This window comes from Panthera leo, chromosome C1, assembly GCF_018350215.1.
Source record: "Panthera leo isolate Ple1 chromosome C1, P.leo_Ple1_pat1.1, whole genome shotgun sequence".
Lineage (NCBI taxonomy): Eukaryota > Metazoa > Chordata > Mammalia > Carnivora > Felidae > Panthera > Panthera leo.
The window spans coordinates 92,060,300-92,077,649 of record NC_056686.1 but is presented as its reverse complement, the minus strand read 5'-3'; the positions used below and the strand labels follow the sequence as shown (position 1 = coordinate 92,077,649).

General features: G+C 39.9%; 1 protein-coding gene across 2 annotated transcripts in view; it reads right to left on the bottom strand.

Moving 5' to 3' along the window:
• The window catches only part of FAM102B (family with sequence similarity 102 member B), a 98,965-nt gene that overhangs the window by 36,744 nt on the left and 44,871 nt on the right, over positions 1–17,350 (bottom strand). For both annotated transcript variants that reach the window (XR_006206492.1, XM_042953194.1), the window contains exons 2-3: positions 12,916–13,036; positions 1,752–1,781 (exon numbers count right to left, since the gene is read on the bottom strand). Coding sequence is in view for 1 of the 2 variants with exons in the window: in XM_042953194.1 (XP_042809128.1) it covers positions 1,752–1,781; positions 12,916–13,036 (151 nt within the window). In the remaining variant the exon portion in view is untranslated. The remainder of the gene's footprint in view (positions 1–1,751; positions 1,782–12,915; positions 13,037–17,350) is intronic.

The following is a 17,350-nucleotide window of genomic DNA, read 5'->3' as shown; positions in this document are numbered from 1 at the left end:
AAGAAATAATGAAGGTATAACCTAAGGCACTGGCCTTGGGAGTGGAAAAAAGGGATGGTTTTTAAATTAGAAGGGGGAAGTCACAGGATTTGTCAATCACAGCAGATCCTTTTTTTTTGCTTACCCACCATTATTCAATGTTCTGATATTCCTTGTTAGCAGAACACTGACTTTATTCAAGTGTCCACTCTTAGCTCATCTATGTGCAAAAGAAAAGTAACCCAATCCCTAGCTCATTGTTAAACTGTGAGACTAATCACAAGCTAGCCATGGCAATCCATTCCTATTGTCCATGACTGGTTTAGGAGTGGGGATATCATCTAGTTGTGGCTAATGAAAGCTATGGGGAAAATTCTCTGAGGTCCAACTAGGAAAAGTTTTCTCACTCAAAGCCATACATAGAGAAACAGCTGGATTTTGTCATATGTGAACGTGTGAACTAAAACTCGAGCTACCTGGTGACCATGAGAACAGCTAGCCAAGGACAAAGTCATCACACAGAGAATGGAAGAATGAAAAGAGAAAAGTAACATGGGTTCTTGATGATGTTCTTCACTTAGTGGATTAACTAATCCTGAAGCAGCTCTATCTCATATCTCAACTCTATTTCATACCTACTTGTTTTGTGACATTCAAATCTCTAGGTGAGAAGGGTATTCTGGTGCTTATAGCAAAGAGCATCCTGACACTGCAACCAAGGAGTTTTAAGGAGTTAGGCAGATTTGATGGCTGAAGCTAGTGCCCCATCCTTGGCTCTGATGACTGAACTGATGGAGATACCATCAGAGACTGAAAATAAAAGAGGAGTGTGTGGGTTTCTGGTAGTATTACTAATTACTAACTCCTTCTCTTCAGCAAAGAGGTGAGCACACTCATTAGTAATTCCATTTAGCTAGTGAAAGTATAAAGGAGATTAGTGAACATGTATATAGAGTGCTAAGAGAGCACAGAGGAGAGGTCCTAAAACCCTGGAGGTGGGGGAGGTGGGATTGGGAATACTTTCCAGGACAGACTGAATTAATAGATCCTATTGCTTAATGGAAACCAGAGATCATCTTCTAGTAGGGAAGCTGAAATGTAAGAATAACATCCTATAATCAGCATTTAGAAAGAGTATGTCTATAATTTATTGTTAGGTCCAATTGTTCAATCTCCAAGTTGCTTTATTTTATTTATTTATTTATTTATTTATTTATTTATTTATTTATTTATTTATCTATCTGAGAGATCATGAGCTGGGGAGAGGGGCAGATGGAGAGTGAATCCCAAGCAGGCTCCACACTGAGCGTGGGTCTCAGTCCCACAAACCTGGGATCATGACCTGAACTGAAATCAAGAGTCAGATGTTCAACCAACTGAGCAATCCAGGTGCGCCTCCAATTTTTATTTCAATTTGAAATCTATATTTAAAAACAGCCAACTTGAACAGCAATAAGAAGAGAAAACCATTTGAGGGGCACCTGGGTGACTCAGTCGGTTAAATGTCTAACTCTTGGTAGTGGCTCAGGTCATGATCTTGCAGTTGTGATCTCGTGGTCATGAGATTGGGCCCCATGTTGGGCTGTGTGTTGAGTGTGGAGCCTGCTTGGGATTCTCTCTTTCCCTCTCTCTCTCTGCCCCTACTCTGCTCGTGTGTGCATGCTCTGTGAAAATACACATTAAAAAAAGAAGAGCAAACCATTTGATTTTTAAGCTTATAAACAGCAAGAGTCATATTATAAGTTCTAAAAGAGTTAAAAAAATCCACTTACCTTTGCATAAGCTTTTCCACCTTTTAATTCCTGTCAAAGATAAAAACACTATAAGGATATCATATGATTAAAGATATAAAATTAAATATATGTCAAATAATCCTGAAGTAGATATTTACATATTTACATGCTGGAAAATATTGATAGTAAATTTCTGATGATCTTGAATTCAACTATTTGGATGACCATCCCACCCCACCCCCCAAATTACCAGAATTTTATTTTAGAATTTAACTTAAATCTGAAAGAGACAAATGGTAAGAAGACAAACTAATATTTAATCTACCCTGAAGAAGAAATCACTAAAGTGTCATAGACACACTGTAAGAAATTGAATTACCAAAGAAAAGTGAAATTAGTTATCAAAAAAATTACTTGGTAAGCACATTAGTAACACTGTAGATTTTCATAAGAATTGAAGCCCCCACCCCAGAGATAACCATTATTACCAATTTTTAGGAACAGTCCAAAAGATGTTATGTATTCCCCTTTTATTCAAATATACCATACTACACACACTGTTCTAGACCTTACACACACACACACACCTCCCATAACATAAATATTGTTCCATGTTAGTATAGAAGCCTTCTTAACTAACGTGACCAAGAGTGGCAAAAGTGGAAAGTAACAAAAACCTAATATATAGATACCTTAACATTTTAATTTCAATTTGAAATCTATAACTACACTAATTTGCCAAATCTCTGGATTTAGGACACCATGCATATGTGTGAATTAAATGTAAAACACTTAGAACAAAGCCCTTATACTCTGTATCGTGTTTGCCATTACATGAGGGTGAACCCTCGATATAGGAGGGTCAAACTCTCCTCTCCTGACCTACTTTTAAAAATGTGTTTGTTGAATGGAGTTATCTCATCTTTCTTGCATAAATGAGATATAATGCATTATATACCATTTCCATCTTTTTATTATTGAAGTATAGTTGACATACAACATTATATTAGTTTTAGACACACAACACAGTGACTTGACAATTCTAAACATCACACAATGCTCACAATGGTAAGTGTCATCACCATCTGTCACCATACAGCACTATTATAATATTAGTAACTATATTCCCTTATGCTGTACTTTTCATGTCTGTGACTTATTTTATAATTGGAAGTTTGTACTTCTAAACCACTGATTTCTGCCATCCCTTCATACCCCTCCCTTTGGCAAGCAGGAGTTTGTTCTCTGTACTTATGAGTCTGTTTCTGGGTTTTGATCATTTGTTTTGTGTTTTAGATTCCACCTATAAATTTTTTTTTTTAACGTTTATTTATTTTTGAGACAGAGAGAGACAGAGCATGAACAGGGGAGGGTCAGAGAGAGAGGGAGACACAGAATCCGAAACAGGCTCCAGGCTCCGAGCTGTCAGCATAGAGCCCGACGCGGGGCTTGAACCCACGGACCGCGAGATCATGACCTGAGCCGAAGTCGGATGCTCAACCGACTGAGCCACCCAGGCGCCCCTAGATTCCACCTATAAATGAAATCATATGGTATTTGTCTTTCTCTGACATTTCACTTAGCATAACAATACCCTTTAGGTCCACCCACGTTGTTCTGAATAGCAAGATTTCATTCTTTTTTATACCATTTCCATCCTTGAGGTGGTAAATTTAGGTTCTCTGCTCCTCCCCTTTCAATGGACAGCTACGTCTTTTGGTGCAGTACCAGCCGCGTCCCTGAGACACGATGGTGAAGGTCAGAGGAAACAGATTTAGCCATACTGGGCACCTGGATATCAGGGCTGCCTTTAACTCCAGCAAAGTGGATATTGTCACCATCAATGACCCCTTCACTGACCTCAATTACATGATCTACATGTTCCATTATGAGTCCACCCATGGCACATTCAATGGCACAGTCAAATCTGAGAACAGGAAACTTTTCATCAACGGAAAGCCCATCTCCATCTTCCAGGAGTGAGATCCCACCACCAACAAATGGGTTGATGCTGGTGGTGGGTATGTTGTGGACTCTTCTGGGGTCTTAATCAACATGGAGAAGGCTGGGGCTCACTTGAAGGGTGGGGCCAAAAGGGTCATCATCTCTGCCCCTTCTGCAGATGCCCATATGTTTGTGATGGGCATGAACCGTGAGAAGTATGACAACTCCCTCAGGATTGTCAGCAGTGAGTCCTGGACCACTAACTGCTTGGCCTCTCTGGCTAAGGTCATCCCTGACAACTTTGGCATCACGGATGGCCACGCATGATTCTGTGCCATCACTGCCACCCAGAAGACCATGGACAGTCCCCCTTAAAAGCTGTGGTGTGGTGGCCAAAAGGCTGCCCATAACATCATCTGTTCTTCTACTGGCACTGCCAAAGCTGTAGGAAAGGTCACCTCTGAACTGAATGGGAAGCTCACTTGCATGGCCTTCTGTATCCCCACTCCTAACATGTCAGCTGTGGATCTGACCTGCCATCTGGAGAAAGCTACCAAATATGATGAATCAAGAAGGTGGTGAAGCAGGCATCAGAGGGCCCCCTCAAAGGCATCTTGGGCTACACTGAGGACCAGGTTGTCTCCTGTGACTTTAACAGTGACACCCCACTCTTCCACCTTTAATGCTGGGGTTGGCATTGCTCTCAATGACCAGTCTTTCAAGCTCATTTCCTGGTATGGCAAATGAATTTGGCTACAGCAACTGGGTGGTGGACCTTATGGACTTCAAGGAGTTAAGAGCCCCCTGAACCAGCAGCCCCGGAAAGAGAAAGAGAGAGGTCTTCAGCTGCTGGGGAGTCCTTGCCCCAACTCACTCCCCCACCTGACACTGAGAATTTCCCAACCCCTACAGTTTCCACCCTAGACCTCCTGAAGAAGGGGGAACTTGTGGAGCCCTACCTTGTCATGTACCACCAATAAAGTATACCATAGGGCTCCTGGGTGGCTCAGTTGGTTAAGCATCTGACTTTGGCTCAGGTCAGGATCTCACAGTTTGTGAGACTGAGCCTCGTGTTGGGCTCTGTGCGGACAGCTCAGAGCCTTGGAGCCTGCTTCGGATTCTGTGTCTTCCTCTCTCTCTGCCCCTCCATTGCTCATGCTCTGTCTCTCAAAAAATGAATAAATTAAAAAAAAAAATTTAAATTTTTTTTTTTTTTTTTTTTTAACATTTATTTATTTTTGAGACAGAGAGAGACAGAGCATGAACTGGGGAGGGTCAGAGAGAGAGGGAGACACAGAATCGGAAGCAGGTTCCAGGCTCTGAGCCATCAGCCCAGAGCCCGACGCGGGGCTCGAACTCACGGACCGTGAGATCGTGACCTGAGCCGAAGTCGGACGCTTAACCGACTGAGCCACCCAGGCGCCCCAAAAAAAAAAAATTTAAAAAAAAGTATACCATATTCAGCACCCCCCCAAAAGTGGTGAATTTAAATAATATGAGAAGCAATCTATGGTAAACTCTATTATCATGAATATTTGCTGCCCTTCCCCTTTCCTGTCCCATTGATGTCAGGCATGGCCATTCCCCTAAATCTACCCCTATTATGAATTATCAAATTATTCTTCTTTCTTAGGTTATTGTGATATCCCTTAATAGCACCTTGCACTAAATAAAACTACCTAGATGATCCCTGTCTCTTCTAGCTAATTCTTTGCTCCCCTCTACAGCCAAACTCCTCAAAAGACTTCTCAATTTGCTGTATCCCACTTAAATTCAGTCTCTTTCAAATATGTTTTTGTCCTCATCTTCCTTCTGCAATTGCTCTTAATGTTATCAATGATACTCATTTTTGTAAAAGCCAAAGTCTCTGTCTTCATCTTACTTAACCCCTCAACAGCATCTGACAAGATGGGCCTCTCCACTTCCTTTCCTACATCATTTTTTTCTCTAACCTTCTGCGGTGTTGCAATGGCCTGGTTTTACTCCTACCTCAATGGCTGCTTCTTCTCACTCTCCTTTGCTGGACCTACTCCTGTTTTAACCTCTGTAGAAAAAATGCTAGTTGTACTCCAATTATCCATTTCCCTGCTCTCCAAAGTAATAGAAACCTGCATTTTTAGATGGGTGTCTGGTTACCCAAAATAAAGTAATGACAACATTTTCTACCTTCCTTTTGTGCTGTGGCAGTATGATTAAGATCTGGCCAAAAGGATGTAATATGTGATATACAGGAATTCTTGCTCCTCTTCTGCTAACAGTAATTTATACTTCCTCTGAGTGTTAGACTGATCTAGGATTTGGTTCAGGGTCTCTTGTCTTCTGTCTATATTATCCCCCTGGGTGAGCCCATTCAGGTCTGTTGCTTTAAATAAAACTGTATGCTGGTAACTCTCATGTCTCTGTCTTTATTCTGACTTCTCCTGAGTACCAGATCAGTATCTTCAATTTTTTATTTTTTAAAGTTCATTTATTTTGAGAGAGCAAGTAAGCATGCATGAACTAGAAAGGGGCGGGGGGGAGGGGGTGGAGAGAATACCAAGCAGGTTCCATGCTGTCAGCACAGAGCCTGATGCAGGGCTCAATCCCATGAATGATGAGATCATGACCTGAGCTGAAATCAAGAGTTGGACACTCAACCGACTGAGCCACCTAGGTACCCAGACCAGTATCTTTAAATGAGTACTGGACATCCTTGCTTGGAATCTCATAGACACCTCCAATTTAACACGGCCAAAACAGGCCTGCTGATTTCTGCTTATTGGTCCCCCAAATTATTTCACTGTGAGCCTTTACCGTTTTAATAAACAGCACAATTACCTATCTATATGCTCAGGCAAAGGTCTAAGTTATCCTCAATTCTTTCCCCCTCATTTACCACACCCAATCCATTAGTGGAGGGGTCTACCTTGCAGAATCCATCCTGAATCATACCATCTCTGTATGGTATGCCATACCAATAATGCCATACCAATGCAAGCATTGCTCACCTGAACCATCCCCACTACCTGTATGGTCTATCTGCAATGCATCCTCCACACAACAGAAAAGTCATCTTAGATCATATATCTCTCCTTACTAAAATCCTCAAATGGATTCCAGTTATAATTAGAATGAAATCCAAACTCATTACCTAATCTACTGCCTCCAACCTCACTGACAAGAGCTTTCCCTCTCCATGTTACCATCTTCCAGCCTGGCTGGTCTTCTGACATTTAAACATGCCCAGATTTGTTGTTTATCCTAAATGGGGTTCACAGTACTTTTGAATCTGTGGCCTGATATTTTTCATCAGTTTTAGAAGATTCTCCACCACAACTTCTTTCCTCTCTTTCTAGGGCTCCAATTATATATATATTAGACATTTATACTATTTCCCATGTCTCATATTCTTTTCTGTATTTTCTACTCTTTTTTTGCTCTGTGATTTTGTCTATATATCTTCTTTTGTCTTATTTTCCAGTTTTACCAAACCTCTTTTCACTTCTGATAAACCTGCTGTTAAATCCATCTGTTGAGATTTATTTTCATCTATTTAGCTTTAAATTTTAGTTATTTTTCAGTTCTAGAATTCAATTTACTTCTTTATGGTTTCTAGTTCTCTAATAAAATTCCCCATATCATTCACTTATCATAGTTACTGTAAAAGTTTGTCTTTGATCCTCCCAAGACCTGTATCTTCCATGGATCTGTTTATTTAAATTTTAATCTGTTTTTATTATCTATTTTCCTTTTGATTTTGGTCATGCAATCACATCTCTTGGTATGCTTGATAAGTTTTGTGCATGATCACTTGAAGAAGTAATGTGAGGTTTGGAGTAATGTTATTTTCCTTCAGAGAAGATACACATTTGCTTCTGGCAAGTTCTTATAAGGCAGATCACCTTCATCCAAGCAGGGATTAAGATGATTAGAAGCTGAGTTTCATTCTTTTTACAGGCTGATCTATATCCACTACACAGCTTCTAGGTTGAAACTCATAGAGAATCCCAATGAAAAGCTCAGGGTATTTACCAAGGCCCTTCTTGATGATGGGTCCTGGACTCCAGTTTTTGTTACTTTAGTCCTGTAAAATTGCTGTGATCTCAGCTAGCTTCTTAGCCTCTAGATCGCTGCTTTCAGCTCAGCTTATTAACCACTGCTTACAACTTAAATGCTCTGAGGGAAAAAGCAATGCCAAATGTCAGGCTCATCTCTTTATACTTCCCTTGTCTATGATTCTAAGCTTCTTAAGGCATTACTGCCATGGCAGCTTCTGATACCTTCAAGAAGCTGTTTTTTACATGCTGCCTCGTTTTTCTGGTTGTTCTCAGAGGGACAGGAGGTCTTTAATAAGCTGGTCCATTAATTTCAGAACCATAAGTCTCCAGCCTTATTATAATCTTAGGGCCTGTTACAGATCGCATTGTGCGTTTCTCCCCCAAACCTCTAAAATATTTTGAAGTTCTAACCCTCAATACCTTGGAATGTGATATTATTTGGAAATACACAGTATTCTGTGTAATCTAGTTAGAATGAGGTCCTAATCCAATAAGACTGGTGCCCTTATAAAAAAAAAAAAAAAGAGAGATTTGAATGTAGATATAGATACAGAGGAAAGATGATGTGGAGACACAAAGGGAGAAGAAAGCAGCCACGTAACTGGAGTGATGCATCTACAAGCCAAGGAATGCCTGAGGCTACCAAAAGGTAGGAGAAAGACATGGAACAGTTTCTTTTCTGGAAGCTTTAGAGCAAGGCCCTACTGATTTTCACTTCTGACCTCCAGAACTATGAGACGGTACATCTGTGTTGTTTTAAGGTACCCAATTTGTGGTATTTTGATATAGCAGCTCTAGGAAACTAACACAGGGCCTCTTTACTTGAAGGTATGGGATGGTTACTTTCATGTGCCAACTTGCTGGGTCATGGGGTGCCCAGATATATGGTTAAACACTATTTCTGACTATGTCTATGAGTGTTTCTGGATGAGATTAACATTTTAATCAGCCAACTGAAGAAAGCAATCTGCTTTCCTTAGTGTGGGTGGGCACCATCCAATCTGTTGAGGGCTTGAATAGAAGAAAGAGGAAGAGGAAGGTTATAGTCTTTCTCTCTCTACCTGTCTGAATTGGGACACTGGTCTTCTCCTGCCCTCAGACTAGGACTTAACACCATTAGCACTCCTGGTTCTCAGGCTTTGACTTGAACTCACACCACTGGTTCCATGGTTCTGAGGGCTTTGGACTCAGACTGGAACCATGCCACCAACATTCTAGGGTCTCCAGCTTGCAGATGGCATATTGTGGGAGTTCTCAGCCTCCATAACTGTGTAAGCCAATTCCTTATAATATATCTTTATCTATATACCTATATCTTGACTCTATTGATTCTGTTTCTCTGGAGAACCTTAACTGATACAAGGCTCTACTCCTCTATTTTTTGAAAAACATGTTTATTTATTTTGAGAGAGAGAGAGAGAGAGAGAGAGAGAGCGAGCATGAGCAAGGGATGGGCAGAGAGAGAGAGAGAGAGAGAGAGAGAGAGAGAGAATCCAAAGCAGACTCCATGCTGTCAGCACACAGCCCAACGCTGGGTTTGATCCCATGAACCATGGGCTCATGACCTGAGCTGAAATTAAGAGTTGGATGCTTAACCGACTGAGCTACCCAGCGCCCCCCAGGTCCTACTCCTTTAGACTGGTCTTTCCCTAAATCTTTACAAAGGTACCTCCTCTTCAAATGTTACCTTTCAGAGAAGTCTGCTGACCCTTCGCCTAATTTTCTAAAATGATCTTCTCTGAGTTATTCTCTATTATCTTATTGTATTTTATATACAACACTTATCACCATCTCAAACAATCTTATTTGGTTACATGTTTACTCTGTCTTTCCTACCACTCTTCCCCCCAGCTCCAACCAGAAAGTAGAGTCCTTGAGGGCAGGAACTCATTCCAGTTCACTACGGTCCTTTAAGTGCCTAGAATAGTACCTGACACTTTGTAGGAACTCACATATTTGTTGACAGGTGATAGACGGCTTCCCTGTGTCCTAGGCAGCAGAGAGCATTATCAAGCTTTTGGGTTGTTGTTAAATTTATAGGTAAAAAAGGATGATTTGTAGCTTTACTATATGAGTGAGATTGAATAATTTTTTATATGTTTGAAAGCTATTTATATTTTCCTTTTTTGTGAAATATATTTTCCTCCTCTTGCCTGTTTTTCTAAAGGATTATTGATCTTTTTGATTTATTTGAAGGAACTCTTTCCATACCAAGGAAATTAGTCCTCTGACATGGTTTGGACGTTTTCCCCTAATTTATGACTTTGCTTAAGGTATTTTTAAAATGTTTACTTATTTGAGAGAGAGAGAGGGAAAGAGAGCACATGAGCAGGGGAGGGGCAGAGAGAGAGGGAGAGACAGAATCCCGGGCAGGCCTTGCATTGCCAGCATAGAGCCTGGCTAGGGGCTTGATCCCACGAACTGTGAGATCATGACCTGAGCCAAAACTAAAAGTTGGACACTTAACTGACTGAACCATCCAGACGCCCCCTACTTAAGTATGTATGTATGTATGTATTTTTTTTTTAATGTTTATTTTTGAAGGAGAGAGACAGAGTGTGAGTGGGGGTGGGTCAGAGAGAGAAGGAGACAGAATATTTTTAAAAAAATTTTTTAATGTTTATTTATTTCTGAGACAGAGAGAGGCACAGCATGAGTGGGAGAGGGGCAGAGAGAGAGAGGGAGACACAGAATCAGAAGCAGGCTCCAGGCTCTGAGCTGTCAGCACAGAGCTCGATGCGGGGCTCAAACTCACAAACCGTGAGATCATGACCTGAGCCACAGTAGCTCAACCGACTGAGCCACCCAGGCGCCCCAGGAGACACAGAATCGGAAGCAGGCTCCAGGCTCTGAGCTGTCAGCACAGAGCCCAACATGGGGCTCTAACCCACAAACAGTAGGATCATGACCTGAGCCAAAGTCGGATACTCAACCGACTGAGCCACCCAGACGCCCCTAAGTTTTTTTTTTTTCCCCCTTAAGGTATTTTTTTGCAATGCAGAAAATGTTCATATAGATGAGTTTACTAATTTTTCTTTATGGGTTCTTACTTTAATTCTCATGTGGCTTCTTCTCTTTTTTTCACTGGATGAAAGACAACGAGACTGGAGTGATTCTCTTGGATCCAAAAATGGGCACCATGTGGTGAAGATGGCAGAGCTACTCTAGTAGTCCTGGACCCCTTGGCTATTACCCAAGACAGACATACATTTCTATCTTGTCTAAGTTATTGTGTAGTTGGCTTTCTGCAGCAGCTTAACATATGTACCGTGATACACTAAACATCATTAAAAAAATATTTGAGAGCGAGTGCATGCCAGTGGAAGAGGGGCAGAGAAAGAGGAAGAGACAGAACCCCAAGCAGGCTTCATGCTCAGCGCAGAGCCCAACACCCTGCTTGAACCCACGAGTGGTGAGATCATGACCTGAGCTGAAATCAAGAAATCAAGAGTCAGACACTTAACTGACTGAGCCACTCAGGCACCCCTACACCAAACCATCATAGTCTGAGGAACTGATTTTAGATGAACAAGTTTTACCTCAAATTACCAAAAAAAAAAAAAAAAAAAAGTGTTTTGGTAATAGACTTTGAGTGTTTTTAATTAGCAGTTATGCTTTACTCTGAACTGGTTATATGTTTTCTTTTTATTAAAATTGAAAGATTAACTGGTCACCTTTCAAAAATCATGACTAGAACCCATTTAGTAAAGGTTTCAATATAAGAGCCACAGCAATAATTAAAGTAGAAAGAGAAGATGGTAGGATGCTTAATTACATCTTGGTTAACCCCTGTAACTTCTAGACAAAGAAATTATACCCTTAATTTGGATGAGGAAACTGATTTTTAGTAAGTCAGGAAAACTGCCTAAGGTCTCACAGTGAGTAAGTGGCATATCTGGGATTCAAACCCAGATCACTATGATGACACACATCCTGTCACTGAACTATACTTCCTTTAGGGAAGCCTCTGTGCAATTATTGTGCTCCAAGTCAGACTGTTTAGAGATCTGTTTTCAGTAAAGGCTTAAAATCTACAAATGTATACATTTATTTTTGTTATATCATAAATGAGTAGATTAAGCAATATAAGAATTTAAAACATAGCCACACAAAACATAGTGCTATCAGTTCATTCAAAAAGCAGAATAAGGTTAAAAGTACAACTTTTTATTTGATAAAGGAGAACACAAGACTGGGGTGGAAAAGAACAAGGCAAGGGACTCTTGCTTTTCATTCCAAGGCCTTCTCTAATTTTTGAACATGTATATGTATTATTTTGGTAATTTAAACAATTTATATAAAGTGGAACATAAAGGTTATTATTATTTTTTAATGTTTACTTATTTTTGAAAAAGAGAGAGAGAGCGCTCGCGCGCAAACAGGGGAGGGGCAGAGAAAAAGAGGAAGACACAGAATCTGAAGCAGGTTCCAGGCTCTGAGCTGTCAGCACAGAGCCTGACGCAGGGCTCAAACTCACAGACTGTGAGGTCATGACCTGAGCGGAAGTCGGACGCTTAACTGACTGAGCCACCCAGGTGCCCCATAAAGGTTAGGTTTTAAAGCCAGCAGTTTAATTCACCCGTAGTGGTGACAAATGGATTCCCTCTTTTCACCCCAAAAAAGTAGGATCACATGTTTTTATATATATTAGGTTGAACCATCTGAGATTATCATCTTTGTAGATTATTTGTAACATGTCTCAACCTAATATGTGGAAAGGAAATGATGTAAAAAATAAAACATGGCCTTGGAATTAGAAAGATGTGTGTTTGAGTCCTCAGTTTGCCATTTACTAGCTGTGTGAATTTGGGCAATTGACAGCCTTTCTGAGCCTCAGTTTTGCTGAAAGTGGAAAAAAATGACACCCATTTTCAGGGTTATTCTTAGACATAATATATGTAAAGTCCCTAAAAACAATGCCTAACAAAGAGAAATTCAATGAATGGGAATATAAATATATATATATAGCCACCCCCTGCAAATATTCAAATAGGGTTAACACTTAAATGTATAATGATGGTGAGATAAGGTTCCTGTATAATAATTTATAACTTCAGATTTTAAAAATCGTATTTGTCACACTAATTTAAATTACTGCTGCAAGTGTGAAGTGAAATTACATAGAGCAGTTCCAACAATAAAGTAAAGCTGAATAAAGTAGAGCTGACTATGGAACTAATTATGGTTTCTGAAAGGGGAGACGTAATAGGCTATTTTTATACCTTCCTCACAGATACTCTGTAGATACAAGGATCCAGGATGCCTGTGGTGGCACTTGCACTCATTTTGCACATAAATGAGAACTTCTTTCTCCAGTGAACACAGTTTGCCTGCACCACTTCCCTGAGGGAACAAAAAAAAAAAAAAAACACACAAGAAATTACTATTGATGACAGATTAAAAAAAGCGCACACACTCTTTCACTCAGGTCTGTAATGCAGAAGTGGTAAAGTAAAAGACCGTATTTGGAAACATGAAGAAAACAAATCTTAACAATGTGATCTGAAAATCTCTAGTTTTAATTATCCACAGAAGCTTAAAAGTGAAATTACTTATCAATTTAATCAATATAAATTGAAACTTCACTACTCATTCATTCAGCACATAATACATGCCTATTTTAGGTGTGCTGGCCATGTGCTAGGTGTTTGAAATATGAAGATGAGAATGACCACATTCCTAACCTTGGAGGGCTTATAGTTGACAGTATGAGAGACAGAAATATAAACAAATAGTTATTCTGAAATAAACTGCTGTTACAGTTTTACTCCTGTAAAGGAATATGTTGTGCTTCAAGGAACTTGGTTGTTCCTGTCACTGAGATCATTAACATATCAGGAATCAGAGGCAATATTAAAAAAAAAAAATCCCTGTATTTAACTTAAAAAAAAATTACATAAAAACTTTTACAGATTTCAAGTTGAGGGCATGTATTAACCTCTGTTCCCTCTCCAAAACATTCTATGTTAATTTTTAAGGCATCATTTAGCAAGGACAAAGAGAATCAGAAAGGAGACAAAAATAAACGACCAGGGATGAGGAAGTGATAGTGATTTAGCAAATCCAAGAAAGCTGAACATTAAGCTAGTTAATAGTGAAGCCAAGAGCAGGTATCTTAGGCTTGTGATGAAGTAGAATGAAGGAGAGACAAATGGCAGAAGAACTGACTGAAAGGTGTTTAGAAAGAGACCCTCAGATCTTCCTGACTCCTACAGAAGACAGATTTATTTTCCTGATGAGGTAAAACAGGGGGATCTCTGTACTACCTGACTTGAGGGCAGGTATTGAAAATGGCACCACAACATGATCATATTGAGTGGGGGGTTGGTGGGGGGGTACACAAGATGAAAGATAACTTACTGAATGCTGAGACTTCCAACCTTTGTCCCCTAACCTGGCTCCTCAGAATATATTCTTTAACGTTTTATTTATTTTTGAGACAGAGAGAGACAGAGCATGAACGGGGGAGGGTCAGAGAGAGGGAGACACAGTATCTGAAACAGGCTCCGGGCTCTGAGCTGTCAGCACAGGGGCACGATGCGGGGCTCGAACTCACGGACTGCGAGATCGTGACCTGAGCCGAAGTCGGCGCTCAACCGACTGAGCCACCCAGGCACCCCTAGAATATATTCTTTAATAAGATATAGGAAGAACAATCTCTGGGGAATTACAACCAGCCCCAAAGAAAAGCTCTAATGAGATGTATGTTGATGGTGACAAAATTGCTCTGTCTGCTCAATCTACAGTAAATACCTGAGTCAATGAACACTCTCCACATATACAAAGCTGCTTAGCAACTTTTGCTGCCTCATAGTTAAATATGAGCAAGCACTTGAGGAAAGACTCTTAATATGAACAAACTGAGACCAAAATGAATAGCAAAAAGGCAACCAAATCTATACTGGAAGAAGAAAAAAGAGTCTCAGAGAGACAGAAACTGCATCTACCATAAAAGAATAGGATGCTATAAAGCAGGGTATATAGAGAGCTAAAAAGTACTCATGGAAATCAAAACTATTGTGCTTAATATTCTATTTGTCATTCCATATCCACTCTACTCTTCTCTGTGGCCCAGGATCCTGGTCTTTAGGGACTACATCAACCAGGCTCACTTGCACTCTGTCACTGAACGTAGTGAAGGGACAAACACCAGGATAGAGGGTAGGAGACAGAAGGTGGCATGTTTATTCCACTGACTCTTTCCCTGTCAGACCATGTGGGAAATGGGTAAATGATTAGGGATTGCAGTTTTCTACAGTATGTCCACAGAAGTTAGACTCTAAACTATATGCATTTATAACTTTGTTAAAATAAAAACCAAATCAACAAATTAAGAAACACTGTCAATCGAGTGCCTGGGTGGTTCAGTTGTTTAAGTGTCTGACTCTTGATTTTGTCTCTGGCCATGATCTCACAGTTCATGAGTTGGAGCCCCACATCAGGCTTCACGTTGACAGTACGGAGCCTGCTTGGGATTCTCTCTCTCCATCTCTCTCTGCCTCTCTCTCTGTCCCTCCCCCACTTGTGCACAAGTGCACTCTCTCTCTCTCAAAATAAACAAAGTTAAAAAAACCCACAGTGTCAAGTACTGGAAAATCTGAAAATGAGAACAAGAGTATGTAACACTGCAAGCTATTTTTCCCCTAACTGCCTAAAAAAACCAAAACTGAAGGTATCTTAAAGTGTTATTCAGACAGTTATTCTAGAAATTATGTCATATGTACAAAAAGTCCATTAATACTAACTGCAAAACTCTAAAACTTTGTTTATGTTCTACTTTTCATTTGTTTATGAAATAATAATAATTCCTCAACAATACTAATTACAGAAACACATCTTTAGATCTTTATCTAGTTTAAAACACCTTATAAGGCAGCAGACTTTACATACCAAATAGTATATGCTATCAGTTACACAAATGGGCAGTTTTAGCCTGAGTAATAAAAATAAAGGAAGTCAGGGCACCTGGGTGGCTCAGTCAGTTAAGTGTCTGACTCTTGGTGTTGGCTCAGGTCATGATCTCATGGTTTGTGAGTTCGATCCCCACATTGGACTCTGTGCTGGCAGTATGGAGTCTGCTTGAGAGGGAGTCTCTCTCCCTCTCTTTCTGCCTCCTACACACACTTGTTCACTCTCTCTCTCAAAATAAATAAATAAATAATAAATAAAAGAAGTCAAGTGAACTCTGTGTTTGTCTTAAAAAACAAACAAGCAGGAAGGGAATATTTACAAGAAATACAGATCTAGTTTATCTAGAGATTAGAGGAAGGCCACATGAAGTCTTGTGGGTCTGGGGAGAGATTAAAAAACAGCAGAGCATCATAAATTTGGGCAGATAACTGAAGTTATGGTGTAGAACAGAGATGGAGAATATGTTTTCATAAAATATGTGACATTGAATCTTAAAGGAAAAAATACACCTCCATAACCCTCTGTTCCCACATACTTACTACCACTCTTTCCCTTCAGATCCAAGCTCCTTGAAGATGATACTAATGACGATGATGACAACAATGACAACATTTATGAGTGCTTGTTACACACCAGGCATTGTTGCAAATACCTCACATGTATTAAGTCATTTAATCCTCAAAACAACTTATGAGGAAGGTACCATAAGGTCCATTTTACAGATAAAAGAATGAGGATAAGGGGTAATTAAATGATTGTCCAAGGTCACTCAGCTAAAAAGGGTTGGAACTAGAATTTGAAGAACTGCCTATAGTGTAGACATTTTCCATTTCGTCATTTCTCAGTTACTTTTCAATCTCCCTTAAGAAGGCCTCTATCCTCCAGAACTCTACTGAAACCACTTACTAGTGAGCAGCTAGTTGCTAAATCTAATTGGCTCTTGTTTTTAGCATAGTAGTTGACTCCTCTTATACATTCTTGAAATACTCTAGTCCCTTTCTATTTCTGTGATTATTTCTTTTCACTTTCTACTTCTGCCTCCTTAAAATATTGATGTTCACTAAGGTTCTACATTCTTAGCTTTCTTTTCTTTTCACTCTTATGGCCTTAGTTACTATGTGTATACTAAGAACATACAAACCTAAAGTCTTTGCCTTTAGTCCTTGGATTCATATATCTACCTACTCACTGGCAATTTCCACCTAGTACTTCTAGTCTCTAGGTAAAGCTTTAGGCCTTTGACCTTTGTCCAACAGGATGGTTGTCCATCAGTGTGACTAGTTAAACTAGTAAAATGGTTTGCCCAGGTGCATATGTGACAGGGACTGCCAGTTGCTTATTCAATATGCAGTCTCTTCTCTTCCTTAAAAACAGAAACATGATTTTATTTAGAATGGCAATGTGTCCATTTAAAAGACTGCACCTTCCCATTTCTCTTACAGCTAGAGATGTGCTTATTACAAGCCAATAAGATATAACTGAAGGTTATCTGATATGACTTCTGTAAAGGCACAGGAAAGGTAATTGCTTTGTGTCTTTTTACGCCTCTTTCCTTCCTCTGCCTGGAAAATGTCATGATGATGGTAAGAATGTCAATAGCCATATTGGGCCACAAGGCTACCTGAAGGAAAAGCCATGTGACAGTGGTACACAGAGACAAAGGAAAATGGGTCCAAATAATCATGTGCCCTGGATGGTCTCCCTTCAAAGTTCTTAAGTTTTATTATTTAAAGTGCTTACTTTGGA